General features: G+C 40.2%; 1 protein-coding gene across 4 annotated transcripts in view; it reads right to left on the bottom strand.

Annotated features, from left to right (window-relative positions):
* Positions 1–4,840: 4,840 nt before the first annotated feature.
* C14H19orf12 (chromosome 14 C19orf12 homolog) overlaps positions 4,841–18,466 on the bottom strand; it is a 48,095-nt gene continuing 34,469 nt past the window's right edge. For 2 of the 4 annotated variants that reach the window (XM_050923139.1, XM_050923138.1), the window contains 2 exons: positions 9,159–9,335; positions 4,841–6,353 (listed from right to left, as the gene is read on the bottom strand). In XM_050923139.1, coding sequence (XP_050779096.1) covers positions 6,088–6,353; positions 9,159–9,318 — 426 coding nt within the window. In that variant the 5' untranslated portion in view covers positions 9,319–9,335 and the 3' untranslated portion in view covers positions 4,841–6,087. Of the gene's footprint in view, positions 6,354–9,158; positions 9,336–10,018; positions 10,039–18,466 lie in introns of those variants that run through there. The other 2 variants (XM_050923140.1, XM_050923141.1) reach the window with 2 other exon arrangements.

Raw genomic sequence — 18,466 nt, 5'->3', positions numbered from 1 at the left:
CCATGAGAATGATTAGAGGATTAGAAGACCTGCTTCATAGTGATAGAGCCACATCTTGTTAGCTTAACAAAGAGAAGGTTAAGGGGTGACTTGGTTCCAGTCTATAAGTACCTACATGGGGAACATATTTAATAATTGGTACTTCAGTCAGGCAGAGAAAGGTATAACAAGAACCACTAGCTAGCAGTTGAAGCTAGACAAATTCAGACTGAAAATAAGGTGTAAATTTTTAACTGCAAGAGTAAAACCATTGGAACAATTTACCAAGGGTCACTAATGATTTTTAAATGATTGGATATTTTTCTAACGTCTGCTCTAGAAATTATTTTGGGCAAGTTCTCATGCACTCACTGTTCAGAAAGCAGGGCTGGTTAGGGCCTATACAACACCACTGCTCTCGAAGCCTTCGCAGAGGGAGGGGAAGGAAAGAGGCATTCAATAGATGGAAGCATTTCTCTCCCCCCCAGCTTTCTGCCATGTTGCTCTGTCAAGGATGGATCCAGCAATGCACCAGGACTGTGGTTTTAAGGGGTTTGCGTATACCTCCAGCTTTGTCAGAGCCTGATTTTCTGTACTGTGAAACCCACAACCATTAACAGTTGTTACCTCAGAGGGGAGAGAGTCTGTCAAGGATTAGGTCTTAGTGTAAAAACACCAGTTGCGAAGATCTGACCTACGCTGATGGAAAGCTGTCGTACACCATATAGTATAACCATAGTCAGTCGGTAACCCAATCTTTAAACTTGTAAAGTAATAGTAAGTTAACTCAACTTAGGCTCACTAAAACTAATGAAAATTGAATACACATGGGCAGAACCAAAGACTAAATAATTATCTTTTAGTGACTTTCCAGCTTCAATGATGATTAGGCTTGGAAAGATTTGAATTTTCTTGGTAAACATCAATTTCACCATACACACACAAACCAATGGAAAAAATATTTCCTTTGATGATCATCGAAATTTACAGATTGGCAAAAGGAAGAAAAATGCTACTTGAAAACTTAAGAGGTTGATTTAACGATGTTTACTTTGAGTATTTTGACAAATGATGCTGATAAGTTATGTTTTAATGGTTTCTGAATCTTAACATCTACTGTCAGATAATTATTGTCACACCACTCCCGATTTCTGGCAACTGAACATTTTAATTGATAAAAAACAGCAAAGGTGCTCAAAATCCATAATTTTGCACAACTATGAAAAATTTAAATTGACAAAAAAGTCTTAAAAATAAACTGATCTGTCAAAAGTTATAAAAAAAAAACCCTAATTCTGCCAAACCTACTTATGACCAATGATTCTTTGTAAATTGGCAGCGGCTTAGATCGGTCCAGTTATTTAGTTGGCTGTTACTTAGCAAGTATGCTAAGTCCAGTTGGGTTTATTAGTCATCATAATGGTAAAACTGACTTCTTGTGCAACTAAAACCACACACACTCACCAATCTCTACAGATGGCATATACATTTCTTAATAGCCAAGATGGGTAGGGATGCAACACCATGCTCTAAGTGTCCCTAGCTTCTGAGTGCCAGAAGCTGGGACTGGACAGGAGATGGATCACTTGATGATTGCCTGTTCTGTTCATTCCCTCTGAAGCACCTGGCACTGGCCACAGTCGGAAGACAGGATACTGGGCTAGATGGACCATTGGTCTGACCTGGTATGGCCATTCTTATGTTCTTAATAAACAGCAATAACAAATTTTATCACAGACATAAGCCAATGCAAGTCATTGGTAGGCTAATATTTGTACCCTTGTAAAGAGTTTTATGAATTAAAAGCAACAAAATAAGATATACTGCAGTTTCCTGAGGGCAGGAATTAGAAAGCCGAGAGATTGCTGTCATATTACAACAGACATGGATTTAAGAAAAGCTTCAGATTTTCCCCCACTAGATGGCGTATCTCAATTACTAATCTACACTGGAATTCAACCTTTTAAAAAGCAAGATCTTTCCTCCCTTTGCTACAATTTTCCATCATGTTTGCTTTCCACTTTAAAGCCAGACAGCTTAAAAAAAAAAAAAAAAAAAGGAAAAAAAAGGATAATTTTAGCTAAAAATACACCATCTGCCTGTGAAAAATCTAGCTTGATTCTGTCACATCACAACAAACCAGGTTAATATCCAGCATTGGAGCAGATGGTTTCTTTATATAAATATGCCCATCTCCCCATAGTGACTCTTCTTCAGCTGCTTTCTGAAACTGCTGGCACTGCTTTACCTTGTTTCCTAGGTGACGACTGTCTCTTACACTCAGCCGAGACATTATGCAGCTGGAATGGATTTTAGAATTTGCTATCTCCTGCCCATGACTGCTTCCAATCACTACAAGGGATGCTGTGGTGGACAGGCATTTCTGTGCCAAAGAACAGCAACAGATGGATGTTAATACATTAGCTTACAACTGCCCTTTCGCTCCAGATGATCAAGTTTGTGGAGGAGTTCTGAACCCAACCAAATAAATATAGTTGCAAGCTTCAGGATTGTAAACTGGAGGGCTAAGGGATGAAACTGGATCTTCTGGCAACGTTCAGCGAAGTTCTGCTAACATGGATTGGGATAAACATTTAAGTGTGGCTACTTTGAAAAGGGACTCTCTAAAAATGGCATTGAGGGCTCCATTCTCCATATCAGAAGGGTAGCCGTGTTAGTCTGGATCTGTAAAAGCAGCAAAGTATCCTGTGGCACCTTATAGACTAACAGACGTTTTGGAGCATGAGCTTTTGTGGGTGAATACCCACTTCATCAGATGCATGTAGTGGAAATGTCCAGGGGCAGGTATATATATGCAGGCAAGCTAGAGATAATGAGGTATGTTCAATCAGGGAGGATGAGGCCCTGTTCTGGCAGTTGAGGTGTGAAAACTAAGGGAGGAGAAACTGGTTTTGTAGTTGGCAAGCCGTTCACAGTCTCACAGTCAGGCTGAGCTGATGGTGTCAAATTTGCAGATGAACTGAAGCTCAGCAGTTTCTCTTTGAAGTCTGGTCCTGAAGTTTTTTTGCTGCAGGATGGACACCTTAAGGTCTGCTATAGTGTGGCCAGGGAGGTTGAAGTGTTCTCCTACAGGTTTTTGTATATTGCCATTTCTAATATTATTAATTTTATTTCTCATTAGCTCTAGCTTGCCTGCATATATATACCTGCCCCTGGACATTTCCACTACATGCATCTGACGAAGTGGGTATTCACCCACGAAAGCTCATGCTCCAAAACGTCTGTTAGTCTATAAGGTGCCACAGGATACTTTGCTGCTTTTACATTCTCCATATCAAGTGTTCTCAATTTACAAGTAGAAAGATATTTCTCTCCCTGCCAACCCCAGAACTCAGGTTGGGCAGAAATTTGAGCTGCATGCTTTGCTTCTTGTGCACTATTAAAAGAAATAATAGACTCCGAATGCCAAATTAGGTTTTTGGCACAGTGGCGCCCGTGCAGTCTCATTGCCTTCAGGAGTTTATTTGCATCAGTGCTTCGAACTAGACAATGATGCTGAGAAAGAAGAGAATTGAGCTCACTTCCTTTTGGCCCTGCAAGAAGTTTCAATTTTGGCCATCTGCTTACCTAAAGATGACTCATCTATGTTCACTGCAACCCAGTGTGTTATCGTGACTAAAGTTATAAGCAACACCCTGGTGTGTTCAGCCATTGGGATCATTCAGTCATCTGGACATTCTGACATCACAACAGAGCCTCTCTTAGAGCACCCTATTGTCAATGTGTTAGGAGCAGAGAGAGACGAAGAACAGGTTGAGATTATTGAAATGCAGAATAAAACAAAGTGATGTGCTTAGGAAACTCCAAGTTGTGAGATGCAAATCGACAGCGCGGGAGCCCAGCGTAATCCATTAAAGATCAGTCACACTCTGCCCCAGCAGAATGTCTCAAGTCTATGGGAGAAAATGAGGAACCTGTGGGTAGTGCAGTCTACAGACTGACTTTTTCCAGCTGCCAGCAAGGATGCTTGTAACGGGTTCTGATTTCCGACAACAGTCAACTGAAGTTAATATGATTTAAGTGTTATCCTGAATCAGAGCCATCATGAGGACATCTGCCTACAGGAGGCAGTGGGGCCCAGTGAATAGGGTGCTGGATTGGGACTCAGGGGACCTGGATTCTGCCATTGATCTGTTGGGTGACCTTCAACAAGTCACTCCACCTGTTCCATAGTTTCCCCATGTGTAAAATGTAAAGCACGTTGAGCCATAGCCATTTTTGTTAGAACAAAAGAACTGAAGCCAGCATCTCATTTTACATGGACCACTTTACAATCAGATGTCAAATTACCCTCAAGTTACTACTGATCTTGGCTGGATTTAAATTGATGATCCTGATGTGAAAGGCTTTGTGTCTCATGAACTAGCCAATCATTGCCAAAAAGGGATAGCAGATGACAATGTCTCATTTTAAGTGTTGTGGCTATGAAGGCAACTACTTCAATTTACAGTTTTCTACAGCTTGCCCAAATTTGTGCACAGTGATATTTTTAAAACAGATACCAGACTGTATGAAAACATGTAAGATTACATTTATCTGAAAAATCTTTGACGAAGCCAACTGTTGTATTACAAATACTCTGCAAATTAAACTGTACTCTCCTGCTTTGGTATTATTATGCACTCAGACTGGCCCAATTATAATCCACTTCTGTTCTGCTTTCCAATAAAGTGGAAAGAACTACAGTACTAAAGACAGTGACAGTCAACCTAGCCCATGAACTCTGCAGGGGAAGATCAATACAGGCTTACTCAGAGCATGCTACATGTGCACAAAGCATATTAGCTAAACCCAACACATTTGGTAAATTGTCAATAAAAAACACCTTTCCCCAGCCAGATTCCAAATTTTAGAAGCCTGACAAAGAAAAGTCTTTATTTTGATTTTGCTACTAGAAAAAGAATATAACATAAAAACAATTTCATTTCTTGTACGTTTTTACATATAAAAGAAGGCACCTTTGTACACGTGAGCTTGTCTTACAACATTTCAGTATAAATAGTGGAAAATCAGATGATAATAAGCATAATTCCATCTAGAGTCTGCAGGCAACACGTGTAGGAAACCATCCCAAATCGTTATTCAATAGATAGTTTGACATAATAAAACAATGTGCTCGTATTTGCTCCTATTTCAGTTCACAGTTTGGATGTACCTGATTTGTTTTAAAGCAAAACACATAAAAACATGATACTCCACCAGGGTACAGGGGTACATTCTTTTCTATCACAAGACATACATATACTGCACTACATCAGCACAGAAAAAGGTTCGCTCTGGCTTTAAAGATAATTAAAAAATTGAAAACACTTTAAAGAAATGATAATTAACACCTGCAGTTCAGATTCAAAGAACTTCAGTCAGAGCAAAGCATTTTTCTTCTATAAGCCAATGCTGAGATGACCACTCCAATTCTGTGACTGGATGGGAGATGCCAGCCACCACCATTTTAGCAGCCTTCTAGGTCTAGCGTTTGCATACTACGATAGCAGGAGCAATGCAGCTGTGCACATTTTGTCCACCTGTTGCAATAAGGTTCAGCGAGGCATGTGTCAGACTTGTATGTTAATAAATGACTCAATAATTAGCATAAAGTTGTAGCAGGGAATGAAGAAAAGTTTGAGAAGATATTTAACTTCTCAGCAGATGTCCCTTCATTCTTGCAACCTTTACATTACATGAGCAGACTGTGGATAAAATTTTCAAGAGTGCCTATGTGACTTTGGAGCTTAAGTCACTCTTAAAAGTGGAACCTAAGAGCCTAAGTCACTACAGTGACTCTGAAAATTTTCCCCCGTGATAGTTGGTGTGAGAAACATCGCTCCTTTAATGCTTTATGATCTTGATTTCAGTTTTCAATACACAGTTGCTTAATTGCACAGCAAGTCAGTTTAAGATAATATAGTAATATAATTCTAGATTCACAAAAGCCAAAATAATATTTGTATCTGCCTACTGCATTTACTGAACTTTATAATTAGCTGCACTGACTAGTAATTGTTATGTTAGTTAAATAAAAGATCACAGTTGTCAAAATAAAATTCCCTTCATTGTAAAGTGAACACACACAACACACTCGGAAAAGGTTTACTCTCCATACCGTATTTCTGCTCTTAGCTCATGTGAAAGATAGTTTATTAACACTGCTGCCAACTTCTGTTGGAGGGCGGCATTTCCCATTACAAGTGCAGTCAACTGTGCAGCATCAGTCCAGTCTAAGTTCCTGATAATAGCTAAGGCATCATCATAGAGCTTCTGCTGCTCAGCAGGAGGCAGTTCCAGTATAATCTGAGGGATTGGCTTAAACTGTCCAGCAGACATCCAAGCACCAAATAAACCACCAACTGCACCCCCTAGAAAATCAATGAAGATGTAATTAGTCAGTCTCCACTTTTTTATTATTAAATTTCAAATCCTACCCAACAATAACCAGGCTTCAAACAACAACACTGGTGCTGCTGTCTCTATCAGAAGTCAATGAAAATAGTTGGGAGGTCAAGGTACATTTACTTTAATGGTTATATATAAAACTAGTTAAAGCCAGAAAGAGTTTCCATGATTTTAAGTCAGCTCCCATCATAAAAACAATTTTTAATGCAATCAGTACTAATAATTTAAAACCCTAAATCAGTGAAAAACAAATCATCCTTTATGGCATTGACTAATCTCTTCAGAAGACAGAAGATCACAGATTCTGGATAAGACAGATTTTTTTTAAATCAAGCCCTCTGGTCAAGGAAACCATGAGACAAATCATATGTTGGTGGCCAAAGTTAATTTACTTCTCTCTCATTACAAATCCACAGCACAGTACATGTTTTCTGCCTCTGTTAAATAGGGCTTATTACTCTTGTTCCTTCCTAAAGTCCCTGTATGGCTGGTGCTTCTATGATGGGAAACAAACCCAGCAGTTTGGGGAGTACTGATTTAGAGAGAGTCACCCTATTGATCACTGAATCAGCACTCTCACTGGTCAGGCAGTACCCTGGATTCCAAAACATGCTCTTATCTTTTGTACAGAGCTGATCCATCCCATCCCAAGAATCCTGGGGGTGGGGGATCCTATGTGGCTGTCAAGGTGGTCACTGCGCCTACCCCAGGGAGAAGCTTCAATAGTAAGTTATATAATGGGTGCTCCCTTTCAAAAGGGGATCAATTCCAAGCTGTAAAGTAATTTTCTAACATAAAACAACAAATGTAAAGTCTTGAATAATTTACACTGCCACCAGTAGTGTCCTGATTAGCTTAGCTGCCTCAGGTTTGCAAGCTGGGTTCCAGAACCACACCCCTCAGCTTCTAGAACCCTCACACTCAGGGACTGCTCCTAGAACATCATTTATATATGCATTTCACACAAGAAACATTTTTTAATTTGCAAATTTTACTGAGCTTGCAACTCTTCCAGTGATGCTAGTGAAGAGCTTGAAAACCTATAATGGCTGCATTCATCTGCATCAAACCTTTATGAGAACATCAATACCTGATCTAGGGAGCACCACATGTAAGAAATCAGATGTGGCTCTTAGAATAGCAGGTTTCTTATACAATCATTTGGTTTTCTTCAGTTAACATTCACCAATCCACTCCCCTCAAAAGGATCCAAGCAACTGATCTAGGCACTGGAAAGCAAGATAAACTGCACATTTCTCAGGGGGCAGATACAGCAGGGGAACTCATCATATGACTTCCTTAAAGCCAGGGATAATGAGAACCCTCCTATTCAGTTTACAGTAAAAGAGTAACACAGCCAAGGACCCATCTACACCACAGTTAGTGCATATCCCTGCTAAAACTTAATTAAAAGTGCATCCATAACCAAGCTAACACTTTAGAATGTTCAGGACAAGTGTCAGTTCAGTCACAAGTCACTTACTTCTACAGTGTAAGAATCTAGATAAAATCAGAGTCCTCTGACTCAGGTACAGTTGTATACAGACAGGGACGCACACAAGCACTCAGTCTCCCTTCCCAACAAAGCACTTGTTGCATTGTCCCTAGCAGCAATGGCAGGAAGACAGTCACTTAAACTGGGGTACATAGGACAATGCACTTTTTAGTTTTAAGGTAGCTGTCCCTTTTTATTTTATTCGTGGCTTTAACAGGTTGGTTTAATTTGATGATTTCTATAATTCCAGTTATTAAAGTATATGGACAGCTACATTCATCTGAGTATCTCCTACTGGTCTGGATATTATAAATTTCTTACAACCATTTGGTTTTACCTATTTCTTACTAGACAGTTTAGTAGCATCTTTATAACAAGACTTTTTTTCTGATAATTAATTAATATGCGTGTTTGTAATGCTGGTAGCTTTACAGTTTCTCTTTGTATCTCCGGCTGTGCTGTTACATGTTTATTTTGTATTTCTACAATGCCCTTTTGTGGCATTAAAGCTAGTTTATGAATGAAGTCACTCGGGCCCCAATTATTCAAACACACGAGCAGATGTACAACTTTACTCATGTAAGTATTCCCATTGAGGGGTATGGGACTGCTCATGGGAGTAAACTTACATGCGTGGCTCAAGTGTTTGAAGGAATAGGGCACAAGTGACACCAGTTGTAATCTAGCTTTAATGCCACAAAAGGTTATTAATAAAGGAGATATCTGGAATTTTCTCTTCCGTATCTCTCATTACTACTAAGCTCAGGGCTTTAATATCATTTTTGTTATACAAAGAAACGCTAATTGACAGGGAACATGGTACTCTGAAAAAACTAAATACATCCCGCATGCCAAGCAGCACACTACAAAATTTTAAATAAAACTTACTGTCAGAAGGATATTTTTATTAAGGAAGGATCCTCACTCCCCTTGATATGTGGAGACTGGGAAGATTTCTTCCCCCTCACTTTATACCCAAATGAAATAAATTTCTTTAAGGGGTAAAATTGGGAGCTTCCAACCCATTTTTCTCTATCTACCAAAGGTCTGTAGGAAATGATCTAACAATAGTTCCTTCAGGGGGCTCCATATCAGCCATGAATTTAAGCCAAAGCATTTGGCTCAGAGTATCTTTTCACTGTCAGAAAGTATTATGAAAACCTGCTTTACATTCTATTTAAACCACATCACGCATCAATTCTTTAATTCCTTAGTTCAACAGCTCATCTTACTATGAGCCAAACCATCTTTCCTTATATGGTAGAGTATTTACCTATAGCTATTCCAGGTGGACCCCCCATTAAACCCCCGAGAAATGCTGTTGCACCCGCTACTAACGCTCCTTGTCCAGCATGCTTGATAGCAGCCTTCATCTTCCTCTCCTCAGAGATACGGCACAATAGGTGTATCACATCATTAACGTCAATCGGCATCTTGGCTAGTTAGGGCCCTGAAAAGAAATTTTAAGATCAAGTTTATAAAAAAGGATCAGTTCTTGGAATAACATTTCTTCTTCCAAAAGAAAGCAGAGACCAAAAGTTTTCCATGTAGCCAATGAAGCAAATGATACAGGAAAGTAGGTGACAGGTGTTGCATACTTCCAAATGTATTTGGTTTTGTGCAGGTTTTTAATGGTCACAATCACAGCAATGAAACATTTTTAAATGTTCTGCCTATTTGCACAGTGTTGTCTTTAGCCTTGAACAACTGTCATGTCCATTCAGTGTTGCGAACAGCTACATGTGAAAAAAGAAACAGGCAATGACTCAGTCTTACATCAAGATATGATTAGCAGATTATAATTTACATCTATTCTTGATCCTTAATTCTGGCATTTTCTAACTTTGCAACACTAATAGCATACTTTTCAATGAAGAGTTGTGTGTATGTAACATACATTTAACAAGTCAATTCCTTACGTTCTTGTAAAGGCAGGCCCTTAGATGAAGACGTGAAAGTAACGAGTGTCAGAGAGAAGTGAGTTTTTTTCACCTTAACTTTAAATTTGAAAGCCATTTCCTAAAGAAGAATTCGATCCCTTTCTGTAACACTTAAAAGGGCAACAACAAATGTTCATATTGTGCTAGTACACAAGAGCCCCAGTCAGGGGATTTGACCTTATTGAGTTCTCACTCACTCACGCCCATCAGCCCAATCGGGGTATGGGCCGCCAACCACAGATCTACAGAGTCCTCTATCCTGGGCCATTCGCTCTAGCTGGTTCCAGGTATAGCCCATTTTTTTGCTATCAGCCTGAAGGTCGCGTCGCCAGGTGTTTCTTGGACGGCCTCTTTTCCGCTTGCCTTGGGGGTTCCACCGCAGTGCCTGTCTGGTGATGTTAGTTGGCTGCTTACGTAGTGTATGTCCTATCCAACCCCACCTTCTCCTTCTGATTTCTTCCTCTGCTGGGAGTTGACAGGTCCTCTCCAAGAGGTGGATGTTACTGATGGTGTCTGGCCAGCGGATCTGGAGAATCCTTCTGAGGCAGCCATTAATGAAGGTCTGGATCTTCCTGATGGTTGTTTTGGTTGTCCTCCAGGTTTCAGCTCCATACAGTAGGACTGATTTCACATAGGAGTTGAACAGTCGAATTTGTGCCGTAAAAACAGAACAACAAAAAACAGTCACTGCCCCAAAGCATCTTACAACCTCGGTGTTGATTCACTGAGCTGCCTCATCCAGGCCATGGGTGAGGACGTGTGTGAAAAGGAGCCCCCAGAGCGGCAGGAGGATGCCTGCGGTGAAAGAGGTAGATGTGGGGGGTGGGTGATGTGGAACTGACAGGGGGTTAGGGAGTAGGTGAGATATGAGGCAGAAATTAATATCAGGCCAGGAAGGTACAGAAATGACATGGGTTGGAGTGTGCGCCTAATTAATCGACATGGGTGAGGGCCAAGGGCAGATGTAGGGCTCAGGGTGCATTATAATTAACATTTGTAAGTTTTGGGAGGAAGCCACTGAGCCACCAACAACACTTCATGCAATTTTAGGCAAATATAAAATCTACTGTTTGCCACAAGATGCTAGTGGGCATGTATAAGGCAGGGAAAATTGTTTAATGTATATTTTTAAATATCACTGTTTCTCTGACCCTGTGATCTTTGTCTGTGTCTAAATAATAGAGGTTTCCATGCACTACTGTATTGTGTATATTGCTCAGATGCACTGTACTGACACACACGGCTCCTACATCTACTTCTATTCTTGATTGTTGCATAGAGAAGTAGACTGAAGACCGAACTTTTCATCCTGGTGCAGTGATAAACAGTAAAAATAGTTTCTAGATGAGGAGCAACAGCTGGCAGTAGGGTGGATAAAAATCAATGCTTTAAAAAAAAAATCAATCAGTTTTTTTGATAAAATGCTTCTTGAGGAAAAAAACCTATCTAAAGATAGTTTTAATTAAGATACATTATAGCTCAAAAGATATCTGATCATGGAATAAGGATTATGAATATTTACTCTATAGTGTGAGACAATGTATTCATGTAATCTTTAAGAAAAGTTTTGTAAAGGAGTTCCAACCATTCATGGATTAGGGGCCCAATCTTACAGGGTTCCAGGGACTTCTGTGTAGATTACTGAGGTTGATCTTTCTATCTACCCAATGGGACTCAGTGCTCAGTCTAGAACAGTGTTTCCCAAACTTGGGATGCTGCTTGTGTAGGGAAAGCCCCTGGCGAACCGGGCTGTTTACCTGCCCCATACGCAGGTCCAGTTGATTGCAGCTCCCACTGACCACAGTTCGTCACTCTAGGGCAATGAGAGCCGCTGGAAGCGGCAGCCAGAAAGTTCCTCGGCCTGTGCTGCTTTCAGCTGCGCCCATTGGCCTGGAGCAGTGAACCGCGACCAGTGGGAGCTGCGATCGGCCGGACCTGCGGACGGGATAGGTAAACAAACCGGCACGGCCCGGCCCACCAGGGGCTTTCCCTACAGAAGCGGCATTCCAAGTTTGGAAAACACTGGTCTAGAAGATATCATCAGAGATGCTTAGTTTTGCAGTTCTCAAACTGTGGATTTGCAAAAAGAGCAGGAGTACTTGTGGCACCTTAGAGACTAACAAATTTATTTCAGCATGAGCTTTCGTGAGCTACAGCTCACTTCCTCGGATGCATACAAGTACTCCTGTTCTTTTTGCGGATACAGACTAACACGGCTGCTACTCTGAAAACTGTGGATTTGGGTCTCCAGAGATAACATGCTTGTTAACAGCAAAAAATGTTTTAAAATAAATATACAGAGGTGAGAAATAATAGACCTCAACCCTACTGTCCCTCTGCAAATTTGTGTACACAGAATCAATCCCTTACCTCTCTCTAAAAGTGCAAAGTTTCAACAAATAGACAATTGTTGGGGGTGGAATAGATCTGGACAAGGAGAAGAAGTCTTGAGATAAATGTGAGAAGGGAGGGACAGGCAGTAGAAACAAGTGAAACTGTTTGAGCAGCATATTCCAGAAATCCTGAGGTCTTTCTGAATGTAGCCTTCATTGATTTGAGATCTCCCATACCATTCTCTCACCAGAAGGGAAAACCTATAATGGCAGCAGGCCATAAATGAGATCCAGTTTGGGAATAAGAGCCATTCAAGAAATATATGTTTGCTGATGGCGTTTTAAAGAAAGTCACACCAGTGAAGGAATGAAAGTCACTTTAGCACTTGGATTCAGAGACTGTTGAAGTGATAATCTCACTTTTAACAGCAGCAGCTTCTTCTGCTGCTGTAGAAAGAATATTTCCTTCCTTTGGACTAGTTCAGTCCAAACTGAGAAATAGTTTGGGACCTGAAAAAGCAGGAAAGCTTGTTTTTCTTTTCCAGATTATGAACAAACAGGAAAATGAAGGTGAAGACGGGTAAGTTACCTCCAGAAGCCAATATTTTAAGTTTATCATGTTGACCTAGCTGACAAAGTCAATTTAATATTTGTTTTTTTTTAAATATTTCATTAAACTATTTTAACAAAAACAAACCTGATTTTAAAAAAACTTGAATGTTTAACTAACTTCAAAAATTCATGTTTGTTTTGTTAAAATATTATATGGTTGCTGTTGAAGAAAAAAATCCAGAATATACAACATTGTTGTTTTAGTTAAATAAAACAATTTAAACGTCTGTCTGGTGATGTTCTCCTCCTAATACAGCATAGCAAAAAAGTCCTCCAAATATTAATGATTAACCTGTTTAATTGGAGATAGTTTACCAAAGGTAAGTGAAGCAGATATTTATGAAGTCATTGGGAAGTAAATGAAATAACCAAACAATCATTCATTTTCTGATATAGCTGTAAAACTAATCTGAAAATTTTTCAACATAAATCACTTCAAAAATGTATAGTGTGTACCTTCTAAAACTGAAACCTACATCTATCTCTGAGTTGTGAATAATACATATTATTATTAAGGTTATAATTATTAACATATTAAGGTTGTAACAACCAACAAGAATGCACTTTTATGTAGAAATCCATGTTAAATCCTGTCTTCCTGACTAGTGATTTAAATCAAATTGATTTAAATCAAATCCACCCTGGCTGGAAGGGTGATTAATATGAATTACCAGGTTTCATCTTGTGGAAGTTCATTGCTGAATTCAAGGTAACCAAATTTCACCCTGAATGAAGGCTTGTGAATTAGGGATACAGTGTAGACTGATACTGAGCACCCTCAACTACTGCCAACTTCTCTTGTTGATGGGCAGGAGGAGAGCACAGAAGCACATGTATATACATCCTGCTGACCTCTCCGCAGCATCTGGTACTATCAGTCATCAAATAGCCCTGTCAAACTCCCAACGAGCCTCAAGGGTGAATAGAAATACCCTGAAATGGCCTTCCCCTTAGGCCAAATCCAGAGATTCATGCAGGACACCTGTTCCTCCAACTCTAAACCCCTCACCCTGAGGTATCCCCACAAGACCCCTTGATAGGAAGCTATTGCAATGCTGATGACAAATAGCTCTCTAAATCTCCTTTATGTCCAATTTAAACAGCACACAGCCCCAGATGTGCATTTTGGGCATCCTTTTGGCCTCCTCAAGAATTCCATCCTGCGTGGCCATACTATGACAGTCTGAACCCCTATGTTCATTCCTTTTCCAAGGGTATGATAAATTCTATACAAAGTATGCCTTATGAGGTATCATTTGAAAACTCACAGTTTGCTGATTATTATTGTCCTGGTAAAATGTGTGCAGCAAAACTGTATGTAAAGTTATAAGATTCTACTGTATGATATCACCAGGAATCCTAGAAATCCATTTGCCAGAAAAAACAAAACAAAAACACGCAGACACAAAATTTCTATTTTGTGAAAAAATAAAAACCATACATTAACAATTAACTAAATTGTACTGAAAGTACAAGTGTCATTTATTCAATGCATACAACCTCCCCCTCTTTTGGTTGATTTTTGAAAGAGCTTTAAATTTATAATAGAACTCAATTTATCCAATCTAATTGTGATCAGGGCCAGATCGGATAATTTGGATAATCAGGAGAACTGGCAAAGAGTTTTCTATCCCTTATTTTAAGATGGGGGGGGGGGGGAGTACACCTCAGGTGGCCAGCCATGGGCACAGAGCTAACAGCCAGAGCCCCAGCCACCCAGGGCTGATAGCCAGAACCCCAGCCACTATCAGCTGGTGGTTCAGTTAATATGGAGAGCTGGATAAATGGGGATATATATGAATAAAGCATTGTGTTCAACTGATTACACTGCTCTACAGCCAAAATGCTTCTGAAATAAATGTAGTCCAACTTTACTAATTCTGGGTCACTGAGAACGAAAATGATGCTTAAAATTGTTAATTGGCTCTAGTTTTCAAGATATGCTATTGGGTCAGTATATACGACCCTTGACTTGGGAATGGCGGAGGATAAGTGAGTTAAAAAGGGAAGGGATCTCAATTTAAACCAGAAATGACTAAAATACATCTTTGACTGGATCTATGAATAAATCTATGACTGGGTTTGGACAGTACTTGCTTTTGAGGCAAAACAATGAAGGATGCAATCTGAAGCTGGTATTGTGTTATACATGATATGAATTGCATCATGTTATTCCTAGAAGTCATGGATGATGCAATCATAACGAAGCTTACATCACTCTGCTGAACAAATTACCCTATATCAGCTCTAGAAATCATACAGTGTCTGCTCTCTTCTTTGTCAGTGTTTGATTTTGCAAAGGGACACATTTCTGTTTAGCCAAAGTGAGCAGAGATGCCTCGTACTTGTGTGAAGAGTGCAGATAACTTCTGCTATGTTTGTGGTGAAGTGACTTTTGCATCACAAAAGTGCAGTATAACCACTATGGTTAAGAAAGCCTATCACCTTTATTTTGGCTGCAAAATTGGAGATCAGGACAAGAGGTGGGCCCCACACATATGCTGCAACACTTGTGCAACAAATCTTCGCCAGTGGTTGAACAGGAAAAGGAAATCTATGCCTTTTGCAGTGCCAATGATTTGGAGAGAGCCAGCAGATCATAACAGCAATTGTTACTTCTGCATGGTGCCTCCAGTTGGGAAAGGTGTGTCAAAGAAGAAAAAGTGGACTGCGCATTATCCAAACATTCCATCAGCTATACGCCCAGTACCCAACGGAGAAGGACTGCCAGTTCCTGATGCACCAGAATCATTCTCACTTGAGTCAGACGAGGAAGAGGAAGAGGATGAAACTTCTGGTCCTGAACCATCAATGTCACAGGACCCACATTTTCTCCCATCCTCCTCCTCTGAACCACACCTCATAACACAAGGTGAACTGAACGACCTTGTCAGGGATTTGGAACTACCCAAAAGTAAGGCAGAGCTGTTGGGCTCCAGACTACAGCAGTGGAATCTCCTGGCAGGCTATCAGGGCAAATGGAGCCCATCAATGCTTGCAGACTATTGCTTGACAGTAACAAGAGATGCTCCATTTAATAAATACAAGAGACAAGTCAAGAAGCGCCGAGCAGACACTGAATAGGACTAAACTATGTACATAATAGTTTTTTGCCTTTTATTTCATAATAAATTTTATTTTATTTATATAACCCTTTTGCTGATTTTTAAAGTGTTACATAAACAGGACAGGTGAAATATTATCATGTAAAGCAACCATAAACACATGATAAGACCTAGGTTTACAATTTATGATTAAAACTCTACTATCTACACAATATACATAGACATAAAATGTAAAAACTTAAGTATCTTAGAAACAGTAGCCAGTTGTTTTAATAGTCATATTTGAATTCAGCACATCAAAATACATAATAAATAGCACATTTTATCTCTGAGGCAGACGACTTCTCAAAAATTGTAGACCAGTGTTATCTAGAGAGAGAGGCTAGAGAGTTCAGCATTTCATTTTAATCAAGGAAAAACCATTTTTTTAAATTGGCGTATTTTGGATTTTTTTAATCTTGGAAAACTAGGATCCCTGGATATTAAGAGCAGCCACAAACCAGTTCCTCAGCCAGGTGTCAATGAAATCAGATAGACCAGCATCTGATTAAATGGCCATTCTTTGGCAGGAGAAAGGGTGAGAAAGAGAAATTTACATCTTGGCAAAGAAACTGATGGAGGTTCCCATCCCCACAGACTCTGTCTCCTGAACCCCAGCTGGAGATGATCCGCAAGGAAAAAAGATTAAAAAAATGGAGAACAGATACCCCAAATGATCTCTCCCTTCACCTCTACTCAACATCGATAACAGCTGAAGAAAACAGAAAATAGCTTTGGACTGGGAATAGAGATCCTGACTAAAAGGACTTCAGACAGTAAGACTGAGAGAGACGTGGTGCTTTACATTCACTTAAGTTAGGTATTAGTTGCATTTTACCTTTTATTTAATTGTACCTAATTATGACTTTTGTTCTTCATTACTTGTAGTCACTTGCAATCTATCTTTCTGTAGGTAATAAATTTGTTTTATTGTTATATCTAAACCAGTGTGCTTGGATTGAAGTGTTTGGGAAACTTCAATTGGGGGAATAGGATTTGTGTACATCATTTTCTATTAATAAAATGACGGACTTCAAATGAACCTGTGTAGCCCAGGAGAGGGCCGGACAGTACAAGACACACATTTCTGAGAGAAAGTCTGGGCCTGGGAATTTGCTGGTGTTGCTCTGCAGTGTAATTCAAGAGTGGCTGGCTAAAGCACTAATACAGCATAACTAGGGCCCTACCAAATTCATAGTCTATTTTGGTCAATTTCATGGTCATAAAAGATTTTAAAAATAATAAATTTCATGATTTCAGCTATTTAAATTGGAAATTTCACAGTGATGTAACTGTAGGGGTCCTGATCCAAAAAGGAGGGGGGTGTTTTGCAAGGTTATTGTAGGGAGGTTTGTGGTACTGCTAACCTTACTTCTGGCAGCAGCGCTGCCTTCAGAGCTAACCAGCTGGAGAGCAGCAGCTGCTGGCCAGGACCCAGCTTTGAAGGCAGAGCCACCACCAGCAGCAGAAGTAAGGATGGCATGGTATGGTATTGCCATCCTTCTGACTTCTGCACTGCTGCCTGCAGAGTTGGGCCCTTAGCGAGCAGTTGCCACTGTCTGATTGCCCAGCTTTGAAGACAGCAGCGCAGAAAGGGGGCATGGTACGGTACTGCCACCTTTCTGCACTGCTACTGGCAGAGTGTTGGCTTCAGAGCTGGGTGCCTGGCCAACAGCCGCTACTCTCCGGCTGCCAAGCTCTGAAGGCAGCACCGAAGTAAGAGTGGCAACACCATGACCCCCCTAAAATAACCTTGTGACCTCCCTGCAACTCCCTTTTGGGCTAGGACTCCAATTTGAGAAACACTGACCTCCCCCCGTGAAGTCTATAGTATAGGGTAAAGGCACACAAAAGACCAGATTTCACAGTCTGCAACACATTTTTCATGGCTGTGAATTTGGTAGGGCCCTAAGTATAGCTGGAAGTAATCTGCATGGAGGCTGTGATGGGCAGACCAAGAGTAGTGGTTCTCACAGCAAAGCAGTGTAAAAGACACCCAAGGCGGGAGAATAGAGGAGGACTCAGCTGTTCAACAGTCAAAACGGTACCCTGGCTGAGAAACACCTCTCCCACTATTATCTTGGTGTCTCAAAAAGAAACATATTCAATGGAACAATTACACTGTTGACCAAGTGGGGAAGCTTGTTAGCAAAGGAGAGAACTTTTCCAGGAGCTGGATCTGAGCTATGGAGATCACTCACACAAAAGATCAGAATGACCACAAGCCTCCCCACTTTTGCAACCAAATGCAAAACTAACTTCTTCAAATTCGCATTCCCTCAACAATTTCTTCTCACAGGCCCACAACCAACTTGCGTAAGCAAGCAAAGAAAAACTATAAACTAATCAAGCTATTTCTCCTCCAGTTTATGAAGGGGGGGGAAAAAGGAGAGCATTATTGTTATTTCTATTTTTAATTATGTGTTAGGCACTCTAAGACCACGGTGACAGAGGTCATGCAAGTATCTAAACAGATAAATCAGGCCCTAGTTTAGCAATATTGGCTTGGAATTCATTGTTACCACGTCTTCTTATTCCAGGAAATATAAACAGTGGAAGAACGCTCCAGTGGTTCCCAAGAGAACACCAAAG

Source organism: Gopherus flavomarginatus, chromosome 14, assembly GCF_025201925.1.
Source record: "Gopherus flavomarginatus isolate rGopFla2 chromosome 14, rGopFla2.mat.asm, whole genome shotgun sequence".
Classification (NCBI taxonomy): domain Eukaryota; kingdom Metazoa; phylum Chordata; order Testudines; family Testudinidae; genus Gopherus; species Gopherus flavomarginatus.
This window is presented reverse-complemented; position numbering and strand designations above follow the sequence as displayed.